Source organism: Hypomesus transpacificus, chromosome 8, assembly GCF_021917145.1.
Source record: "Hypomesus transpacificus isolate Combined female chromosome 8, fHypTra1, whole genome shotgun sequence".
NCBI classification, from domain to species: Eukaryota; Metazoa; Chordata; class Actinopteri; order Osmeriformes; family Osmeridae; genus Hypomesus; species Hypomesus transpacificus.
This window is the reverse complement of record NC_061067.1, coordinates 12493268-12516519: the sequence shown is the minus strand read 5'-3', so window position 1 is coordinate 12516519 and position 23252 is coordinate 12493268. Positions and strand designations below refer to the sequence as shown.

General features: G+C 44.3%; 1 protein-coding gene across 3 annotated transcripts in view; it reads left to right on the top strand.

The window, feature by feature from the left end:
* Window positions 1-23252, top strand: part of LOC124470080 (piezo-type mechanosensitive ion channel component 2-like) — a 180005-nt gene that overhangs the window by 106541 nt on the left and 50212 nt on the right. For all 3 annotated transcript variants that reach the window (XM_047023792.1, XM_047023791.1, XM_047023793.1), the window contains 14 exons: window positions 10283-10394; window positions 10491-10681; window positions 10815-10963; window positions 11272-11445; window positions 11536-11768; window positions 19581-19741; window positions 19859-20035; window positions 20178-20300; window positions 20431-20631; window positions 20970-21174; window positions 21307-21408; window positions 21536-21701; window positions 21886-22129; window positions 22211-22307. In XM_047023792.1, coding sequence (XP_046879748.1) covers window positions 10283-10394; window positions 10491-10681; window positions 10815-10963; window positions 11272-11445; window positions 11536-11768; window positions 19581-19741; window positions 19859-20035; window positions 20178-20300; window positions 20431-20631; window positions 20970-21174; window positions 21307-21408; window positions 21536-21701; window positions 21886-22129; window positions 22211-22307 — 2335 coding nt within the window. The remainder of the gene's footprint in view (window positions 1-10282; window positions 10395-10490; window positions 10682-10814; window positions 10964-11271; window positions 11446-11535; window positions 11769-19580; window positions 19742-19858; window positions 20036-20177; window positions 20301-20430; window positions 20632-20969; window positions 21175-21306; window positions 21409-21535; window positions 21702-21885; window positions 22130-22210; window positions 22308-23252) is intronic.

Genomic DNA, 23252 nt, shown 5'->3' with positions numbered 1-23252 from the left:
ACAACAATAGAACTCCAAACAATGCTTATCTAACTAAGCTAATGTCCTTAACTTCGTAGCTTCGTAGAATGCCCAGCTTGCCGCAGGGCATTCTGGGTACCAAGAGCGTGAGGTGTGTTCGACTTCATGCAGCGCCGCTGGCTGATTTGAAGCAGTGAATTCTGGTTAGACTTTTTGTCCGACTTGAGACGATACTCTTTGACGGCGTTGAGGCTAGGTCACTGTGACGTATCCATCAAAGTACCTCGATTCGAGAACTGCCGGCTGTGTAGCCTAGCGCATTTTCTCAAGAGCAACTGCACAGGTTTAAATGACGACACAGCTGATCAATGATCCAAGATGGCACCGATGAAGGCTGCCTCGGTCGCTAGGTGCGCTCTTTTTTGTCTCGTTTTGTCTGTTAATTCAGTGTTCTGCCAAGATTTTCGCGGTTCTCTAACGAGAGGTACTTCTAAACATCAGGACTACAACTCCTGTGGATTTATTTCCCACTTTTCTGCTTCCAGCGGCAGAATTAGAGGGAATTATAGTCAAAGCCACCCTCGGCTTTGTCCTAGCAGCGAGGCGCCGTAGGAGAGGCAAACGAGCCGGTGCACTAGTGCGACTCAGTTACCGGGGATATTTCTCTCCAACGTGCGTTCACTGAGCAACAAACTGGATAAATTCAGCTACTGGTGTGGAAAAACAGAGACTTTCATTCATCTTCCGTTTTGTGCTTTACGGAGACATGGCTGAGTGAACTGATCCCATACTCTGCGCTACAGCGAACAGGTTTCAAACTACTGAGAGCGGATCGTGAACCTGTGCTCTCTGGCAAAACGAAAGGTGGTGGTATTTGTTTTTACATTAACAGTGGCTGGTGTGAAGATGTGACAGTGATTCTGCAGCACTGTTCTCCTGATCTGGAATCATTTTTATTAACTGTAAACCTTTTTACTCGCCACGTGAGTTTGCTTCATTCATACTGGTCGGCGTCTACATGCCCCCTCAGGCTTGCGCCAACGAGGCTCAACGTGTGCTCGCCAACCAGATATTGTGCGTGGAAAATTGTGCATGAAAATCCGGATTCCTTGGTTATTGTGCTAGGCGACTTTAACAAAGGCAATCTCACTCAGGAACTCCCCAAATACAGACAACTCATCAAATGCCCTACCAGAGAAGGGAACACTTTGGATCACTGCTACTCTTCAATCAGTAAAGCATACAATGCGGTTCCCCGAGCAGTACTGGGTCACTCAGACCATGCCATGGTCCACCTGATTCCTGCATACAGGCAGAAGCTAAAGCGCTGTAAGCCTGCAGTGAGGACATCGAAACAGTGGACCAGTGAGGCTATGGAGGATCTGCGGGCGTGCTTGGACTTTACTGACTCTACTCCGCCTTCGATAGTCTGGATGAGCTCACGGAGGCTGTGACATCATACATCAGCTTCTGTGAGGACTGCTGTATACCAACACGCACCAGGGTGAGCTACAACAACGACAACCCCTGGTTTACTGCTAAACTCGGAGGGCTGTGGCTGGACAAAGAGGCCGCGTTTAGGAGTGGGGACAAGGACAGATTCAATCACAGACTTCCTTTCTGACAGGAAGCAGTGCGTTAAGCACTGTGGGAGCACAAGACTTGTGGCAACACAAGTTTTTTGACTCCCAGTCTATCTGCACTGGATCACCTCAGGGCTGCGTTCTTTCTCCTCTGCTCTTCTCCCTGTACACCAACAGCTGCACCTCCACTCATCCGTCCGTCAAACTCCTAAAGTTTGCGGACGACACCACCCTTATTGGGCTCATCTCTGGTGGAGACGAGTCTGATTATAGGTGGGAAGCGGCCAACCTGGTGCAGCCAGAACAACCTAGAGCTCAATTTCTCTAAAGACAGTGGAGATGGTTGTGGACTTCAGGAAGAACACAGCCCCACTCACCCCCATCACCCTGCGTGACTCCCCAGTCAACACTGTGGAGTCCTTCCGCTTCCTGGGCACTATCCTCTCCCAGGACTTCAAGTGGGAACTTGGTCCCTCATCAAGAAAGCACAACAGAGGATGTACTTCCTTCGGCAGCTGAAGAAATTTAACCTGCCAAAGACAATGATGGTGCACTTCTACTCAGCCATCATTGAGTCCATCCTCACCTCCTCCATTACCGTCTGGTACGCTGCTGCCACTGCCAAGGACAATAGCAGGCTGCAGCGTATCATCCGCACTGCTGAGAAGGTGATTGGCGGCAATCTCCCTTCCCTCGAGGACCTGCACACCTCGAGGACCCTGAGGCGAGCGAGGAAGATTGTGGCCGAGTCCTCCCACCCTGGACACTCCCTGTTTCAGTCACTCCCCTCCGGCAGAAGGCTGCGGTCCATCAGGACCAATACTTCACGCCACAAAAAAAGTTTTTTCCCTTCCGTTGTTGGCCTCTTCAACAAGGCCAATGGTCCACACGGACTCTAATGACTACTTAAAACACATTACATTTACACAATTGTATCTTGTACATTTGTATTTTTATATTGTAAGTGGTAACTTTTATTTTATGACAACTTATATTTTATTTTAATGTACATTTTATTTAATACTAATTCCACTTAGTACTGCTAGTTTATGTACCCTGTGTACCCTTAGTATAGATAGTCCACATATTTAAATTTTTGGTTCCTATATGTTTATTGTATGCACCTTCCTGCCAAAGTAAATTCCTTGTCTGTGCAAACTTTCATGGCGAATAAATCCCATACTGATTCTGATTTCAGCTATTTCATGATTGGCCAGACTCACACACGACAACTTTGACACGTGTTTTGTAATTATTCTGACACCTTCAGTTTCGCCAATACTCAAATCCGGACCAAAAGGTTTAATTGAATTTAAAATGTGTTGAAGAAAGGGTTTTAGTCCGCCTCTTCACTAACAGAAAGACTACGTTTAATTATAAATAAAGTAAAGTAAGAAAACAGCGCCAACACAGCAAACCACCTGGAATGTCTAAGTGTAAGGAGGCATTTTTTAACTCCTCCCCAACTGCAAGCGGCAACTCTAGCCGGTCGTTTCATTTACATTTATGCATTTAGCAGACGCTTTTATCCAAAGCGACTTCCAAGAGAGAGCTTTACAATAGAGCATAGGTCACTGATCATAACAACGAGGTAGTCCCAAACATTGCAAGCAGCCAAAACATGAAGCATACATTATGAAAAAACTAAACAAGGGCCAAAAGGAAAGACCCATAAGAGCATGCAGTTATACAAGTTATAAATTAAAAACAACATGAACCACAAAAAGTGCAGGACTGTACCTGTAGAAGAACAATCAGCAGTAAAATATTTCACAGCGAGTACAAGACTTAACTTCCTTATAACTAACCTACAAGAGCAACAAGTCACTCAATAAGAGTCATTGTGATCCTGGAGGAAACTAACATCAGGTCCAGCCAAGCATTCCTAAGTGCCGTTGTACTCCCGGAACAAGTGCGTCTTGAGCCTTTTCTTGAAGGTGGGGAGACAGTCAGTGTCCCTGATGGAGGTGGGGAGCTGATTGATGATTTTTCCTCTTTGGGTCTCGTGTCATTGTTTGGGTCATCATTTAATCTATTTCCTGTGGCAAACAAATATCAGTGAGCTTAAAATAATACCACCTACCTAGCTAGCTCTGATAGTTAATAATGTAACGTAAACTAGGGTGACCAGACGTCCTCTTTTACCCAGACATGTCCTCTTTTCGAGACCTAAAAAATGCATCCGGCAGGTATTCCAACATTGTCTGGGATTTTGCCTTATTGGATATTTGTGGTTCTCTGTGTCTTTTAAAAACTTACAAGTTTTGGAAAGGGTGTCTCCCTTGCGTTCCACCTTCTTGCTCGAGCTCTGACTGTATAGAGAACTGTCATTGGTCAACTGCCTCTCAGTGTTGCCAGTTGCACAATAATTATCCTCCAAATTAGCAAAATGAACAAATCTTTTTTCGAGTCATTTGTTCATTTCAACGGGGGCGGGCGGGGGGGGGTGTTGCTCGACATTTTATAGCCAATTCCCTGGCTTAAATACGTCCACTGCAAACGCATATCATATTCTCATGTTAGTGCATGTAAACCAGCACCTACAATTCCTGCTTTAAAATAATGTATCATGACAGTTTGTATGATTTGAAATGGTCATTTACTAACACACTAGCATTTAATTATCACGGAAAACAGTTACGGTGCACTGAACTATAAGTAAAGTACTAAAAAAGTGAAAATAACTAAACCTGTAATTATTACTTGTGAACAAATATCATTCACGTCTTACTAAACCTTGTCAGGCGAAAGTGAACTAAACAAATCCTTTCTGTTTCCTCTTCTGAGCCTATGCAGGTCACGTGAAAAACGATCCAAAGATCCGTATCCAAAGACCCAGTCAAAATGAACGAATCGTTTCTGTTCTCGCATCAAAACCTTGACTAGGTTCCAGGCTCTAGGTTCGGGTTAATCTGATTGTTAAACGTATGGCTCGGCCCCTGGTGGGGGATGGGCTGGCTTTGGCCATTACACTGTCGGGCTGAAAATGGGTCCCACTGTGGCCCTGAATATTTATATATATAATATATAAAATTGCGCAGCTCCCCCTGTCAATGATCTAGCACCCCCTTAGCACCTGCATAAACATTTTGCTGGCGCCGCCCCTGCCTGCATAGGCTCAGAAGAGGAAACGGATTTGTTTACCTCGATCACTTTCACGTGACTAGGTTTAATAAGACATGAATGATATTAGTTTACAAGTGATAATTATAGGTTTAGTTATTTAAACATTTTTTTTAAGAAAAAATGGTCCGATGTAAAACTTTAAATGAAGAAACGAGTGGTGGTGCATCGTAACATCATGGCAGGTTTGCGTGACATGCATTTCCTGAGTGATTTTGTCGTTCGTTTGACACCCTCAAGTTTAAAAGAAGTTATTAAGTGGTGGCAGATTAAACAGGAGGCTATATAGCATTTCCCGATTTGTGTTTTGGCATTTTGATGTGATCATCCACGGTAATGATCAAACTTTTATTTTTATGTTTTTTGAATCGTCAACGTCATAAACGTAGTAGTGGAAACTTTATTTTGTAATGGTGAGTTTCGGCACTTTTCAGTTACAATTCGCCATGTTGCAGAGCCAGACAAGACTTTGCGGACGGTCCGCACATTCTCACATCTGCTCAAAACTTTCAGTGACGGCCCGCACATTCTTGCGTCAAGTAAATCTTTATATATCACAAAGTGTGCCAGAAAACCAGCGTACGCAAGCTTTTTGTGCCTACGCAATGTTTATACATGAGGCCCCTGATGTTGTCCCTGATATGTGAGGATGCTGTTCATTGAATACAGCTCTGCATTCAACACCATCATCCCCTCCAGACTGGTCTCCAAGCTTGTGGACCTGGGACTAAGCACCTCCCTCTGCAAGTGGATCTTCCACTTCCTGACGAGGAGGCCACAGGTGGTGAGAATCGGTGACCGCACCTCATCCGTACTGATCACCAACACAGGCACCCCACAGAGCTGTGTGCTCAGCGCTCTCCTGTTTCACCCTTGTTCACTTACGACTGTGTGGCAACGCACAGCTCCAACCTCCTTGTTAAGTTTGCTGACGACACAACCATCGTGGGCCTCATCTCTGACAGTGACGAGTCAGCCTACAGAGAGGAGGTTGACACCCTGACATCATGGTGTCAAGACAATAACCTCTCTCTTAACATCAACAAGACCAAGGAGATGATTGTGGACTATAGGAGGCGGCAGGAGGAGGAGCATGCACCCCTACTCATCAATGGATCGGAAGTGGAGAAGGTCAGCTGCTTCAAGTTCCTCAGTGTGAACATCAGCAATGACCTCACCTGGTCTGTTCACACGGACAAGGTGGTCAAAGCGGGCCTCTTCTTCCTGAGGAGACTGAAGAAGTTTGGTATGGACTCAGTCATCCTCACAAACTTTTAGAGATGCACTATCGAGAGCATTCTGACTGGTTGTATTACAGTGTGGTATGGGAGCTGCACAGACAGGGACCGCAAGGCCCTACGAAGTGTGGTCCGTTCTGCTGAGTTAATCATCGGCAGGAAGCTCCCAGCCCTACAGGACACCTACCACACACGTTGCCTAAGGAAAGCCAGCAGGATTATAAGAGACTGTTTCCACCCATCTTTCAGTCTCTTTACCCCGTTGCCTTCTGGCAGGCTTTACCGCAGCTTCCGGTCGCGCACACGCAGACTGGACAACAGTTTCTACCCAAGGGCCATCAGGCTTCTGAATGGACACTTATATGGACATTGATTTACTGCACACTAGTCACTTATACTCTGTCACTTTCAGCTACTGGTTGCACTATCAGTAACATTGCACTACTGTACCTCACTGTACCTCGCCACCAGGCTCCTGTATGGTCATTGACTTAGTCACTGATCTGCAAATTTGCACTATTGTACTGTACTCCACTTAGGTTAGAATAGGTTATAGGGTTGAAATAGGTTTTATGTGCATTTAGGGTTAGTATAGTGTACAATTTATTGTTATCTGTAATTTAGGAGGTTTTAGTATTAGGGTTAGTATAGCCGATTATTTATTGCTATCTGTATATTTAGGAAGTTCACTTATTTAAATTATGTTCTGTGTACTTATATGTTATGTTATGCCAGGTGCTTGCGTTGTCTTGTCTTAAACATTTCAGTGCCCAGTCACTTTGTAACTTTGTGTTACAAAGTGACTTTGTGTTGTTCTGTGTACCTGACAAATAAAAGACTTGAACTTGAACTTGTCCTCAGCCCAACATTACTATGTTGTCCTCAGGTAAAAAACAAGATGTTGTCCTCAGCCCGGGAGCGTGCCTGTTCCCACAGCCCTATATTCCCACAGCCCTATGTTCCCACTTTTCTAAGTGCTTTCTCAAAATTAAAGGTTCGCTATTCCGTAGCTGGCGATTTAAAGGAGCTAGCTAGCTTCCAAACGCTCTTGACCTTAAACCCTAAGACCCCTCCATTTTATAAAACGCATAATTTCAGTACTTACCGATGGCAATGACGTGGTGGTTGTTGTTTCGGAAGATGTGCTTGGTGTAGGTCGGTCACTAAGAGCTGTCCTAACACCAGCTGCAACAGCTCTTTCAATTATCACTGCTAACTCTTCAGGACTTGACATTTTGAAAGACCTCTATGTGAAAAATCACGTGGTTTCCATAAAAATCCAGAAAACACTAGGGGCATGGAAATGTGTGAATTACACATTTAACATTGAGTTAACATTTACATTTAACATTTACATTTAACAGTTCTATAAAATATTATTTTTATATTTTGCATTCTGCAGAACGTCTGAATAAGTTATGACATGTATGAACAGATGAATTTCCCTCTAAATGTTTAAAAGTGACAGTTGAAAATTCTGCTGCATTTATTTATGCGAAATGTGCGAAAACCGAGCAGGAATAACGGACGTGCAACCTTTTATAAACGGCGCCCCAAAATAAGCTGTTTCGAAATATAAGCCGTATAACCACAAGAAAACTGTAAAATCGGGGTGCAAGCCGTGGCTTTATTTCTGAAAAATACGATATACACAGCATTGTATACAGCATTGAAATACAACACTCTACACAGCACTGTACACAGCACCCTACACAGCACCGTACACAGCACCCTATACAGCACTGTACACAGCACTGTACATAACACAATAGGGCAATTCCATGCAAAGGTCACCCTTATCAGAGAAAAAAAAAGTTGTGCCAACACACAAATATAACGGTTGTTAAAATGTTCACTTAGGTCTGCATTTTGTTGCATGTAACCACTCTGATCTAAATTTATAGACAATTGCACTCTTTTACATAATATACAAGTTGTGCACTCATGCAAAAAAAACATTTGTCAAATGGCCGTTTTGTACCATTTCAAGAACGGGGTCAATAAAATGTTACCATTTAGCATTTTCTTGATTGACAAGGGAATGATTGAAGGCCATGTCACGTCCGTAACGTTTTGTAGAATAAGTTTATGCCTATCAAACTGCTGATGCTACAAGATCCAAAGTTTCTGTGCAAAGCTTATTTATACCAATGGTTAGTTTATTAAAAAAATCTTGCCATTTTGTTACTTTTAAAAACTTTATTGATGTGTTATGGACGTGACGTTACGGACGCTACACAATGTAAATCTTCACAATACACTGTTCACAACACAATGGAAATGTTCTCAAATGAAACGGCAAAGCTAACAATCGTGTTTTCGGCTGTTATAACCCCTTTCACCAACGTGTTTCAGTGAAACAGACATTCCAGTCATGATTATAGTCGGAATCATGGGTAACATGATATAGCCTAAACATCTTCAACGATCGACATCTTCTCCAGTGATACTGACATTTCGAGTACTGTCTTTGCCATAACCTCGATCCCCGCTCCATGTTTGTAATATTTACTTCCTACTAGAGAGGCAACTCGAAAGTGCTCGAGGGACTCGATTGGTTTAGGCATTTAAGGCGGCGCTCTGTAATTTGCTCGCGCTACCTATCGGATCAAGCTGAGGTAGAGTTGACAGCTTCGATCAAAGATGTCTTAAAGGGGTCATTGACTGTGTTTTAGGGGTATTTCACACAGTTTATTTTGTAACTCAGTGTTTTTAATTTCAGTGCTTAATTAATAGTTTAATGTGGAAAATCACTATTCATGTAGGCGTTTTATGTAATTTGCAGAAGACTGTTCCAGACGGGTCACATGATGTTCAAACGTCATATCCGAAATGCTGGTTTTCTAAAAAAGAAAAAAAAAAGAAAAACTGACTCAACAGAAAGCAGACTTTTCCCTTCACAGACGCAATTCGGTAAATTAGGGAAGGAACTTGCGCTCCCAGGGCAGTTCAGCGAAAAGAGGGGGCGTGTTCCGGCGCAAACGTTCCTTGGTGTTATTTTGCAGTTTGCAAAAAACAATTCCACCACAGACCAGGAAAAAGTTAGTCTAAAGTCAATAGCGCGTTATTCAGATGCTATTTTAATGGTGCATGCTTGGCTCGTGCGCACTACTGGCGAGGCCAGGCTCCTTTTCCTGCAAGCTACGTTACATTTCTTCCATGTCAATGATTGAAAAGAGTTTCATGAGTCTCTGTACATTTACATTTAGTCATTTAGCAGACACTCTTATCCAGAGCGATTGTACAGTAAGTACAGGGACATTCCCCCGAGGCAAGTAGGGTGAAGTGCCTTGCCCAAGGACATAACTTCATTTTGCACGGCGGGGAATCGATCCGGCAACCTTCTGATTACTAGTCCGACTCCCTCACCACTCAGCCATCTGACTCCTCTGTGTGTGAACTTGATTTTTAACAATTGTGGCAAATTCCGTTATAATAGCAATCCGCAAGATAACAAGCGCGCCTACTCTTAAAGGAAATGTGAGATGTTGCTCTGATTGGTTTATTGCATGTTACGCCCAAACCACACCAATGAGTAATGTAGCTACTTCAGACGAACCCATTTTAGATTTGCGCCAGGCGCAGAGTCATTTATCCCGCCGGTATAATAGCAACAGCGCCGGAGTCCCGCCCACAAAGTCACTTGCGTTTCACGTTTTGATACTTACGTTTCAGATTGTTAAAATAGGGCCCAAAATGTCATTATCAATGCTATTTTGGTGGCCATCTTGAAAATCTCCAGTGACATTTCAGATGGTTTTCTTCATGTTAAAAAGATTTCACAAGTTATTTTAGATGTTGAGAAAAGCGCTGTGAAAGTTTGATTCTTGATTTCCCAACAGATTCTGTGTGTATTTCAGACACGTCACATCCATAACAGAATAATATCACATCCATAACGCAGGTTTTTCTTCATAAAATTCTGCATAAAAGACTAAATGTTTTAAAAATTGCTATTTTTATGTTCACCTAAAACTCCATGATCCTGTCAATATCAAACTTTCTACATTGGACTTAAGGGTTCACAGAGTTACAGAAAAAAGTACAGTCTCCAGAAAATGACTGTAATTTCTCGTCACATCCATAACGCAGGTGTTTTTGTAATAATTTTGTGTCTGAATTTTTTTTTGTTGCAAAAAAAATTGGCCTCCTCTGTTCTACCCATTGAGTACTTTCAGAATGTGCATGACTAATTTAAATATTGTAAGAAGCTTTGTTTTACTGATACATTTTTCTTGTCATTTTGAGTACAAATGTCCCATCCATAACGCTGGAATTGCCCAATACACAGCACTCTACACAGCAAGGTACAAAGCATGGCCGACTAGACCCTCTCATACTGCAGCTGCAGTCAACTAACTTTTTTTCTGTGTGTAGATCTTGTGTCTTCTGAGTTTCTGGCTACTCCTGAGACAGTCCCTGACAGAGAGGAAAGCAAGCCAGAAGGAGGAAGGGCTTTCTGACATCAAGATAGAAGCCCACAGGAAGGGTGAGTCAGTTTTGTACCTGTCTGTCTATCTGTCTTCCCATCTGCTTGTCTGTCTATCCATATTAGCCGCTGACCTGAGATGTCTGATGTGTGTAGAGGAGGAGGAGCAGGCTGGGGGTCAGAGAGAGGTGATGGCGTTGCTAGGCAGCACAGTGATCAGGATGTTTGTCAAGTACTGGATCTATGTATGTGGAGGCATGTTCTTCTTCGTCAGCTTCGAGGGACGTATTGTCATGTACAAGATCATCTACATGATGCTGTTCCTCTTCTGTGTGGCACTCTATCAGGTAACATGGTCAAACACACACTCTTACACACACACAATCTCTTCCAAACACAGTTACTCGCACATATCTCTTTTCTGTTGTTTCTGTAGTTTAATTGAATACTTTTTTTTTCTTCTACTGACTGTGTGTTCAGGTGCACTATGAATGGTGGCGGCGTGTGCTGAAGTACTTCTGGATGTCGGTAGTAGTGTACACCATGCTGGTGCTCATCCTGGTGTACACCTTCCAGTTCCCTTCCTCCCTGCAGGCCTGGGCCCGCCTGACTGGCATGAGCAAAGACAGGTACCGGGGGGAGTCAACCTCCTTCATGAGTACTGATGCACTGTAGTTCTGTTGTTGCTCTGTAGATAAATAATTGAGAATGCACAATAGTATAATTTTTTGTTCCCCTTGTTTGTGTTCCCCCTACTTACTGCAATTGAAATGTTTTGGTTGCACTGTAGTATTAGTTTTATTCACCATGCCTGGTAGCTGAGATGTGGGCAATGCAAACCTGTTCCTCCACTCTGACCTTTGACATGCTGTAGAGCTATGCACATCTGATCCATATTCTACTGTATGTGTGTGTGTTTGTGTGTGTGTGAGATCAGGTTGGAGGACCTGGGTCTGGAGAGGTTCTCGGTTCCCGCTCTCTTTACGAGGATATTTGTTCCCGCCTCCTTCCTGCTGGTTTGTGTGCTGCATCTCCACTACTTCCACGATGACTTCCTATCTCTGACCGACATCAAGACTGTGTTGGACAAGCAGAGCAGCACCATCACACGGTAGGGACTAAGACTGACCCATACTGGCTCTAGCACCGTGTGTGTTTGAGGGTTATGTCTCTGAATCTGTTTTTGTGTGTGTGTCTTTAGGTTGGTCCATCTAGATGGCAGTCTGGCTGACATCTCTCTGGCCAAGCCCCCCATCCACCTACCACAAACGGAAGAGGACCAGGGGGGGGAACAGGAAATGGCGGAGAATGAAAAACACATGGAGAAGGAGGAAAAAAAAGAATGGATGGAGAAGAAGAGAGATATGGTACCTGGCCAGCCAGAAAGCAAACCCTGCAGTGTGGATCAGGAGACCCCACCAGAGGACGACACCGGTAGGGCACATGGAGATGATATTACTATAGGTTTGTCTGTGCTGGAGCTGCTGCCATGGCAACATTAGTTGCCACACTATTATTGCCCACTAACCACTATCAGTGGACCTTGTCACTATCTGATCAGTCAACCTTACCCATCCCCCCTGGAAGGGATTTCTGACTATAAAGGCTGAAATCTCTGTATGTGTGTCTCTAACTATTGCAAGAACTGGGCATTATAAAGTTGAAAATCAGCAGGTGTGTTGCTCAGGACCCACATGCAGTGTTGCATGTGACAGTGTTTGAATGAGTGGTTTGCATTTGGGAAAATAAATAGGCCTATAACTATATATAAATGCCATGTTGAGCTGTGCTAAGCAATGGCCTAAGCCTTTATGGGGCCTTAGGCAGAATTGATTTAGGGGCCCCCCTGTGACGCAAATATAATTGATGATTTTTTATGCTTGATTATTCGCACACTATTAATCTAATGCACTAATTAGCAATGTTATTAGTTGTGTTGCTCACATCATAACATTGATTTCACCCTTATACAGTTTTTAATTTTAACAGAAGCAAACCCACAAGATTGGTAAGGTGATGATTTGATCTTTATGTATTCAAAGTCTTACAGTATTAAGTGGTGTACTTAATGTGGTGTACTGGCAAGTAGTTAAATAAACCAGACAATGCATCTATTGTACACAAGTTAACCACTTTAATAGCTTATGGTTTAAACTAGCAATGTGCAAAAGTGCAAAACATTCAACTCCAATAACTTCAATAACTTCAAGATAAACAGTATTTTCTTATTTCTTACAAAACTGATATTGAATTAAATACCTACAATATATACTGATCTGGGATTGTTGAAAACGGACTTGCTGTATCATCAACTGTAGCACTGGCACTTGGGGCAGGAGGCGTTGGTTGTGACCCAGCTCCAAAATATTTCAACAGTGCTCCTACTATACGGAAGATTCATATGAGTACTTAGTAGACGGATAAGAATATTCATTTATCAACATAAATGATTTTACACAGCAGCAAGCCATCTTTAGACTTGAAACCACAATTCTTCGCACAATTCTTCAGGTAAATCCACCTAGGTGAATGCATACTAGCAAAAGAAATGCCCATTTTAACGGGGGGGATCAAGCTATTGTTATATTTTGTTAGCTAGCTAGTCTAGCTAAGTGTTACACTAAAATACAGTAATTAATCATGCAAACATACCTTGATCTTGCTGTTTTTTCTCTTCCTCTGTTTTCTTTTCTCTGCACCAGAGGAATATGTCCTTTTTTGTGACATTGTTTTTTGCCGTGTCAGATTGGGATTGCCGACTGATCTTTTCTGTTCTCGATCAATCGACAACGTTGTTGCTGTATGAGTGCTGACAAAGGCAGGCCCCGAAGATAATTTATTAAACCAGTAGGAGTAGGCTATTATCTTCCTTGTGTTAAGGATAGTGTAAACTGGGTGTTGAGAGGAAGAATGATACACGGTTAAGCATCGGACCATGTTACTTGTAGTTTAATTAGTAATGATGCAATCACAAGATACACAATGAAAACAACACACCAAGATGTCCGTAGTCTAGTACAATGAATCAGTCGATGATGCAAAAGCAGTCGTCCCACCAAAACAGAGTATAAGATTAGAACGAACGAAGGCCTTCGTTGAGAAAGTGGTCGTGACAGAATATCAGAGAAAGTTCTGCCCCTCCCAAGTTCTGTCTCCCCGCCCTTGGGAGACAGATCTTGTACTCCCCAGAGAGGGAGGTCTGGTGAGTGGCCATTGGTCAGGAGACCTTGGGGTGGCTATTGTTAACCAATTAAATGTCCAGGGCGTTCATGCTGGCGCAAGGTGGGCAGTCCACGGACCTGGTGATGTTAGGAGAGGGAGGGGGCAGAGAAGACCCACAGGTCTGGTGTTGTTCAGGGAGGGGGGTGGACAAGACCCACAGGTCTGATGCAATCCAAGGGGGGGGGGGTTTGAGTTCTCCAGAGTTGAGAGCAGGTCATCTCGAGGTCCTGATGATATACGGGGTGGGGTCTTCAAGGGGAAGGGGAGAGGGTAAGACCACTCCTAGGTCAGATGATGTAAAGGGGCAGATGGGCTCCAAGGAGAAGGGGAGCATCCAGTGAGAAGGGGGGGGGGGCAGGGTCTCCAGGGGAAGGGGGCATATTATCCATAGTAAGAACTGTCCGGTCTGACTCGTCCTGAAGCAGAGAAGAGTTATGTTCCCAGCATCACCTTATCTCCCAAGTTGACACTTTTACTCCCATGAGCTGACTAGCTCATTGTGCTCACACCAGTCCCTGAGCGTCACAAACTCGCCTCCCAAGTCAGTTTGCCTGACATCTGCATTCTTGTCCACACACCAAAGTTACATTTCAATGTTTCTTATCTGTTACTTTATTAAATCAATTGATCACATTCAATATTTGTATCTTAGTTATTAGCATTACAAAACATGTGTGTTTACATATTCATATTAGATATTGATTGGTATAGCAGCATTGATCAGCAGTATAATGCTATCATTTCCTCACACTTGCCAGCCGGTCAACATTTGCTAGCTAACCAGCCAGGTCAGAAAATCTGTTCTTTCTTGATATTCACAAGCCATAATTCTCAATTTTTCTCTCCATCTGAATGGAAGTTTTGATAGGATGGTGCGCATATTGCTAGGGCTATCCATCTCATCGTTTCTTGGCCTCTTTGTAGCCTCTGTCAAAAGGCATGTGCTGACAACGCCGTACAAGTAGCCTAGTTTAGGTTGCCCCTGAGTAAACTGCTCTAAGAAATACAACCTATCTCTGTCATTCGGAGTTTTACTCTCTACCCCATGCTCAAATGCCCGGATAAAAAAGATAAATTCGAGTGGATCGCCACTATAGACTGGGATGTTCATAGATGGGAGAGCCGATAATGACTGTTGTTTTATCAGAAACTCAGCTAAGTCGTTTTGACATTGCATGATGCTGAACAGACTTCCTGCTTCAACCTGTGCCGGGACATTTGCATCAGACATAGACAGTTGAACATGATCAAACCCTCGTTGAACACATGTATGCCTTGTAAACATACCAGCATCAGTTGGAGCATCACTATAAAACGATTTTGGGATAACTACATCACCCAATGTAGTTTTGACCTTTTTCTCTGTTTTACTGCGCGTATCTACGATTACGGCAGCCTTTGACGCACGATCAACAACAGAACCGCTTCGTTTCGTACGTTGACAACACCATAGAACCATCACTTTCCTTTGGCTGAGCTATTAGCCCAAAAGCAAACGTTATGCTAGCAGGATTCAAAGCCAATAACATTGTGTACGGTTGACAAACAGTAAATATAATTTTACAGTATGTTTGACAATAAGATTTGCTAGCTAACCAGCCATGTCACTGTCCCAAAATCAATATCAAGATTTTCACGAACGATATCGGCCATATACTAGTAGGCTACTAGGGCTACAGTATGGCCGCAGCCTGTGGAGCGAGTTGAATAGCAAATGGATGTGAGATGATCGCATCAAAGTTAACATGTTCTCCAATCAGTGATTATAATTTGACAGTATATTTAACACCAAGACTAGCCAGCTATCAAGCCATGTTATTGTCCCCAAATAAAATCAAGTTGCTGCTAGCGGCAGACTGTCTGAAGTAGATTGACTAGCGAGGTGAATAGCGAATGGGATGTGAGATGAGCGGTTACGTGACACTGACACACTACATTCAGAAAAGAAACATTTTTCAAATAGGTTAAAATAAATATTGAAGTCACTCATTGTTGTAAATACAAGTTAGCTTGTTAAAGTCTTTCACTTATTGTAAATGGAGGTTTTGACCACGTCACTGTTGTTATGGTTACATATTTAAGATATTTTGTACAGGCTCCTGTGTAGCAAGCGGAATAATTTAGAACGGTGAAAAGACCGTTTTTCTGCAATGACGCAGTAGGTGTCCCTTATCACCCTATAATGTACACCCCTGCAGCCAATCAGAATTGAGTATTCACCCAGACCATGGTATAATTAGCATTAACATAATATAATTTTAAAATTAAGCTGTAACTTAATGTGCTCTTGGGGGCCCCCTGATAGCAGCTTAGTTCGCCTATGCCTTGGGCCGGCCCTGAATGGAGCCCTGGATTGACCACTGCACAAACATTTGCTGCTAACTGGCAGTTCTTACGGGCTCCTTTAACAAGTAATGCACTGTTGTGAAAAAAACTCCATTGGCAAAGATGTACTAGCTAACATTAGCAATAGTGATTGCTAAACTATTGTCTAAAATTGATCCTTTCTACTCATAGGATCAATATAGGAAGGTGACACCGCATTAATATATTCAAGCTAGGTTACACTAAAAAGCTGTCATCATTCTTGTTTGAGGATTGGCTGCAGGAGCTGTCAATTAGTGATGTGTCGTTCATGAACGATTCGTTCATTTTGAACGAATCCTTATAAGGACTCGGGAGTAACGAGTCTCTCAACGAGTGATTTGTTCATTTCCCGACTCGGTCTTTCTACGAGTCTTTGGATCATTTTTCACGTGACCTGCATAGGCTCTGTAGCTAGAGGAAACGAACGATTCGTTCCTTTCCCGACTCGGTCTTTCTACGAGTCTTTGGATAATTTTTCACGTGACCAGCATTGTATTTTTTATTAGAGGAAACAGTTTCCTTATTCTCTTTTGCGTGGCCGCTGTTTTAGTAAGACGTGAATGAATGATATTCGCTCAAGTCATCATACTGACTGGTTTTGTTATTTTCACTTTACATTTACACTTATAGTTTAGTGCAGTGTAATTGTTTGATGTGATAATTAAATGCTAGTGTGATAATACATGACCAAATCATACAAACTCATGATACATTATTTTAATGCAGGAATTTATTTTGAAATAGTATCTGCTGGTGCACATGTCATGCACTAACCTACATGAGAATATCATACGTGTTTGCAGTGGACGTATAGCCCCCACCCCCCCACCCCGTTGAAATGAACGAATGACTCGAAAAAAGATTTGTTCATTTTACTGAACGAGATTCAAAGAACCGAATCAGTAAAATGAACCGAACTTCCCATCACTACTGTCAATAAACCTAGCATGCCCAGGCAGTATAGGGTTAGGGCTATGGCAAAGCATGGCCTATGGATTCTCAACACATATTGGAAGGACTGTCTCACCACTTTCAAGAAAAGGCTCAAGACGCACTTGTTCCGGGAGTACAACGGCACTTAGGAATGATTGGCTGGATGTTAGTTTTCCCCCAGAATCACAATGACTCTTATTGAGAGACTTGTTGCTCTTGTTGGTTTGTTGTAATTGTCTTAAAATTATTGTACTCGCTGTGAAATATATTATTGTTGCTTGCTTTTTCCACAGGTAAACTCTTGCACTTCTGAGGTTCTTGCTGTTTAATTGTAACTTGTCTAGCTACATGCTGTTATTGTTCTTCCTTATTTGGTTTCCCATTGTATGCTACATGTTTGGCTACCTGCAATGTTTGGGGCTATCTCGTTGTTATGATCAGTAACCTGTGCACTTTTGTAAAACTCTCTCTTGGAAGTCGCTTTGGATAAAAGCGTCTGCTAAATGCATAAATGTAATGTAAATGTTAATGTAAAGAAAAACAATGATTAAAACAATCTCCCCAGACAGAGAGCCCGGTCTGTCGCCTCTGGGGACCCTGATCGGTACAAGAAGGTCAGATACGACCTTCTTAAGGCGATCAAAGCAGCGAAAAGGGCTTACAGGACCAAGGTGGAGTCCAGCTACCATGGCTCTGACCCCAGGCGCATGTGGAGTGGACTTAAAGCCATTACAGACTACAAAGGGAGTGGCTACAGTGAGACCCAGTCCTCTGTTCTATTGCCAGGCGAGTTGAATGCCTTCTACGCTCGCTTTGAGAGGGACAGTGACCCCCCTGCAGTGGAGCTACCTGAAGGCCTAGCCAGTGGTGTACCTACACTAACTGTAGCTGAGGTGAGGCATTGCTTCAAAAAGATCAACCCTCACAAGGCACCTGGCCCAGACGGCATATCAGGTAGGGCCCTCAGGGGCTGCGCTGACCAGCTAGCAGGGGTCTTCAGTGACATCTTCAACCTCTCCCTCAGCCTGTCTGTACTCCCCACCTGCTTCAAGAGGACCACCATTGTCCCTGTGCCCAAGAACACCAAGGTCACCTGCATGAACGACTATCGCCCGATAGCACTGACCTCTGTCATCATGAAGTGCTTTGAGCGGCTAGTCAAATCATTCATCTGCTCCTCGATGCATCCCACCCTGGACCCTTTACAGTATGTATTCCGGTCTACAGACGATGCCATCGCCCTGACCATGCACACCGCTCTCTCCCACCTGGACAAAAGGAATACGTATGTGAGGATGCTTTTCATTGACTACAGCTCAGCATTCAACACAATCATCCCCTCCAGACCGATCTCCAAGCTTGTGGACCTGGGACTAAGCACCTCCCTGTGCAAGTGGATCTTCCACGTCCTGACAGAGAGGCCACAGTTGTTGAGAATCGGTGACCGCACCTCATCCACACTGATCACCAACACAGGCACCCCCCAGGGCTGTTTGCTCAGCCCTCTCCTGTTCCCCTTGTTCACTCACGACTGTGCAGCAACGCACAGCTCCAACCTTCTTGTTAAGTTTGCTGACGACACAACCATCGTGGGCCTCATCTCTGACAGTGACGAGTCAGCCTGCCGAGAGGAGGTTGATACCCTGACATCATAGTGTCAGGACAATAACCTTTCTCTCAATGTCAGCAAGACTAGGGAGATGACTGTGGACTATAGGAGGCGGCAGGAGGTGGAGCATGCACCCCTAAACATCAATGGATCCGAAGTGGAGAAGGTCAGATGCTTCAGATTCCTCTGGGTGAACATCAGCAATGATCTTACCTGGTCTGCTCACACGGACAAGGTGGTCAAAGCGGCCCGGAAACGCCTTTTCTTCTTGAGGAGACTGAAGAAGTTTGGCATGGACTCATGTCATCCTCACTAACTCTTACAAATGCACTATAAAGAGCATACTGACTGGTTGCATCACAGTGTGGTATTGGAGCTGCACAGACAGGGACCGCAAGGCCCTACTTAGTGTGGTCCGGTCTGCTGAGTTCATCATCGGCAGGTAGGTCCGAGGCCTACAGGACACCTACCACACACAATGCCTCAAGAAAGCTGGCAGGATTCTAAGAGACTGTTACCACCCATCCCGTCTTTTTACCCCGTTGCCTTCTGGCAGGCGATTCCGAAGCATTCGGTCTCGCACACGCAGACTGTACAACAGTTTCTTTCCAAGGGTCATCAGGCTTCTGAATGGACATTGATATGGACACTGATACACTTCTCACTAGTCACTTTACACACTGTCACTTTCAGGTACTGGTTGCACTATCAGCAATATTGCACTATTGTACTTCACTTGTTTTAGGTTAGCATAGGTTTACAAGGTTAGTATAGGTTATTTCAGCTACTGGTTGCACTATCAGCAATACTGCACTATTGTACTTCACTTGTCTTAGGTTAGTATAGGTCTATAAGATCAGTATGGTTATTATGTGTATTATGTGTTTTTAGAAGTTTAGTATACTGTATTGAATATTGTATATTATTTGTATATTAGGAACTTATCATAGATGTAATCTATGTTCTGTGTACTTCTATTTTATGTTATGCCAAGTTGCTTTGCGTGGTCTTGTCCTAAGAATTTCAGACTCTGTGTTGTTCTGTGCATCTGACAATGAAAGACTTGACTTAACCAGAACACCTCAGTGGACATCAGTACTTCTCTGTCTCCCCAGACCTCAGGCGTAAATGGCGGCTGGTGGGAGACCGTCTGAGCGTGCTCCTGCTCCAGTTCCTGCAGTACGTCCAGCGGCTGCAGCTCCTCGTGTGGTGGCTCCTGGAACTGCACATCATCAAGATCGTCTCCGCTTACATCATCTGGGTGTCGGTCAAAGAGGTGAGGAGGGGGAGGTGTGATTATGCGGGGTGGGAGGGGGAGGTGATAGCAGGACACTGTGAGATACAATATGTCTGTACAGGTCACTTCTCTGACCGTGTGTGTGTTTGTGTCCAGGTGTCCCTGTTCAACAGTGTGTTTGTGGTGAGCTGGGCCTTCTCTCTGCCCTTCAGTCAGTTCCGCCCACTGGCTTCCAGTGTGTGCACGGTGTGGACCTGCATCATCATAATTTGCAAGATGCTGTACCAGCTGAGCTCCATCCAGCCTTACACCTACTACAGGAACTGCTCCATGGTGTGTGTGTGTGTTTGCTAGCGTGTGTGTGCTGGCATTTGTGTTCTGGTGTGTGTATGAGTGGACTGGCATGTGTACGCGTGTATGTGTGTGTGGCAGTCGTTGAGGTGTAACTAACCCGGCCCCCCCCCTGTGCCTCCAGCCTGGTAACTATAGCAACGCTCAGAGGGAGGAGCTCTCTGCCTCACTGCTCTACAATGCACCTATAGACCCCGCCCATTGGGTGGGGCTTCGTAAGGCCACACCTCTGCTGGATAACCTCAAAGTGAGGCTCACACACACGCACACTCTGACTCTGTCATATATTCTCTCTTTCACACCCACACACTCACACACGTGTGCACACACAGCCAGAGCCATGCATCCATTCTGTCTCCCCTCATGCTGATGCGCAGAACAACTTGGTGATGCTGGCCCTGCTGGTGTTTGAGATCACGGTGTACAGACACCAGATGCTGCACCGCCTCCAACACAAGCTGACTCCACCCACCACCAGGACCATCTTCCATGACATCACACGGCAACACCTCGACGACGGCATCATGAACTGTGCCAAGTACTTTGTGAACTACTTCTTCTACAAGTTTGGTGTTGAGGTATGATACTTTCCCTCTCTTCCATCAGGCTCTCCTGTATCCTGTCTCTCCTTCATTCTGTCTCTCCTTCAAGTCTCTCCTCCATCCTGTCTCCTTCTACAAGTCTCTCCTTCATCCTGTCTCTACTTTTACAAGTCTCTCCTACATCCTGTCTCTCCTACATCCTGTCTCTCCTTCTACAAGTCTCTCCTACATCCTGTCTCTCCTTCTACAAGTCTCTCCTACATCCTGTCTCTCCTTCAAGTATATCTTACATCCTGTCTCTCCTTCTACAAGTTTCTCCTACATCCTGTCTCCTTCTACAGGTATCTCTTACATCCTGTCTGTCTTATTCACAGACGTGCTTCCTGCTGGCGGTGAACGTGATTGGCCAGAGGATGGACTTCTATGCCATGCTCCACGCCTTTGGCCTGATCGCCATTATCTCCCATCGCCACAGGAAGTCCATTGCCCAGGCCTGGCCTTGCTACTGCTGTTTTCTGTCCTGCCTGCTCACTCTGCAGTACCTGCTCTGCATAGGTGTCCCCCCTGCAGCATGCAAAGGTGCACAAACGGACGCACACGCCACTCTCACACACGTGCACATACTGTACAGTATGTATACACACTCATAAACACTCACACATGCACCTACACATATACACACACCCTGACCAGAGGGCTGTACTTACACAGACTACCCTTGGAGGTTTCCATCATCCAACATGGACTCCAATGTCATCAAGTGGCTCTACATTCCTGACTACCACACAAGACCCAACCCTTTCTTCCTGCTCTGTAAGTACTGCTACAATACAATACTATCACACTTCTAATTCTACATTAGACCTAAACTATCCCTTGTCCTCTTCTTTCCTTCCTCTACTTGTCCTCTCATCCTCCTCTTTTCCTGTCCTCTATTCAGATGACTTCATGCTCCTGCTGAGTGTGTCTTTGCAGAGGGAGGTGTTTAAGGAAGAGAACCAGGTGGCCGTTCATCTACTAGCAGGAGACAATGTAGAGATCTGCAATGACCTGGATGCAGCCTCCTTCAGCCAGCACAACCCTGCCCCTGACTTTATACACTGCAGGTTAGCCCCACCCCTGACTTTCTACACTGCAGGTTAGCTCCGCCCCTGACCTTCAACACTGCAGGTTATCCACGCACCTGAGTTTATACACTGCATGTTAGCTCCGCCCCTGACTTTCTACACTGCAGGTTTATTAGGACATGACACCACAGAGGAAGTGTTTTGTGTCTCCCTCCTCTCCCAGGTCGTATCTGGACATGTTGAAGGTCATCATCTTCAGCTACCTGTTCTGGTTCGTTCTCACCATCATCTTCATCACTGGCACCACCAGGATCAGCATCTTCTGCATGGGCTACTTGGTGGCCTGCTTCTACCTGCTGTTGTTCGGAGGAGAGCTTTTGCTTAAGCCTATCAACAGCATCCTTCACTACTGGGACTTCCTCATCGCCTACAATGTGTTTGTCATCACCATGAAGAACATCCTGTCAGTAAGTAGCACGGGACACACACACACACACATGTAGACACACATACTGTGGTTGTGTCTAACTGGTTTGTACTTTCCTCAGGTTCTTGCCTGTGGTTACATCAAAGCACTAGTTGTCAATCACTGTTGGCTGATACAGCTCTTCAGCCTGGCCTGCACCATCAAAGGATACTCCAAACGTAAGAAGACAATGTATACTATGATGGTATTGATGGTGATGATGATAATTTTATGATGCTAAGGATAACGATGATGATAATGGTGACAATGGTGATAATGGTGGTGATGATGGTGATGATATTGATGATGATGAGGATGATGATAAAAATGGTGGCGATGATAGTGATGATGATTGTCGGGAAGAGCTCCCAGGTCCTTTGCTCAAAACAATGCTACTTAACATCACTGACAGTGCAATTTACAGACCAATACCAGTATATGCAATATGCAGACACATACAATACAGGCTCAACACTAATCATCCCTTTTGTAAGGTAAACCCTGATAACTATGTGTCTGTTTGTCAAAACGATAAATGGTACTGTCCCACACTCGCACTGCCCCTGCGCAGCACGGCAACGGCACCATTTATTCCAACCCCATGACTCCCGTTCTAGTTGGCCCTCCTCGTGTGCCATACCCGGAAGCCAGTGACCTAGACGGTTGAATAGACTATTGACAGCACGCTCAACACAAAACACTACAACAGTACAGATATTACATCAATAAACTAAGAGAAACCCTACTGTGCGCATGAGTGTGTGTACTGGGTTGACTGCAAGAATGGAAATATAGGTGGCGTGTATGGTAGCGTATATGCTCTGGTACGGTTAGCGGAACTTAGAGTGTGCACACACGGAGATTTAACTAGCAACCATCGACGGCCTTTCTACAGGTGTGCCTGGCAAGTGACAGAGCCCTCTGTCAAAGTGATGATGATAATGATGATGATGATGATAGTGATGATGATACTGATGTACGTGATGATGATGGTGGTGATGATAGTGATGATGATACTGATGGAGGTGATGATGATGGGGATGATCATAATCATCAAGATGATGAGCGGGGTGTGGTCTTTAAGAAATAGGAGATACTTATATAATCAAGTATTGAGTTATACA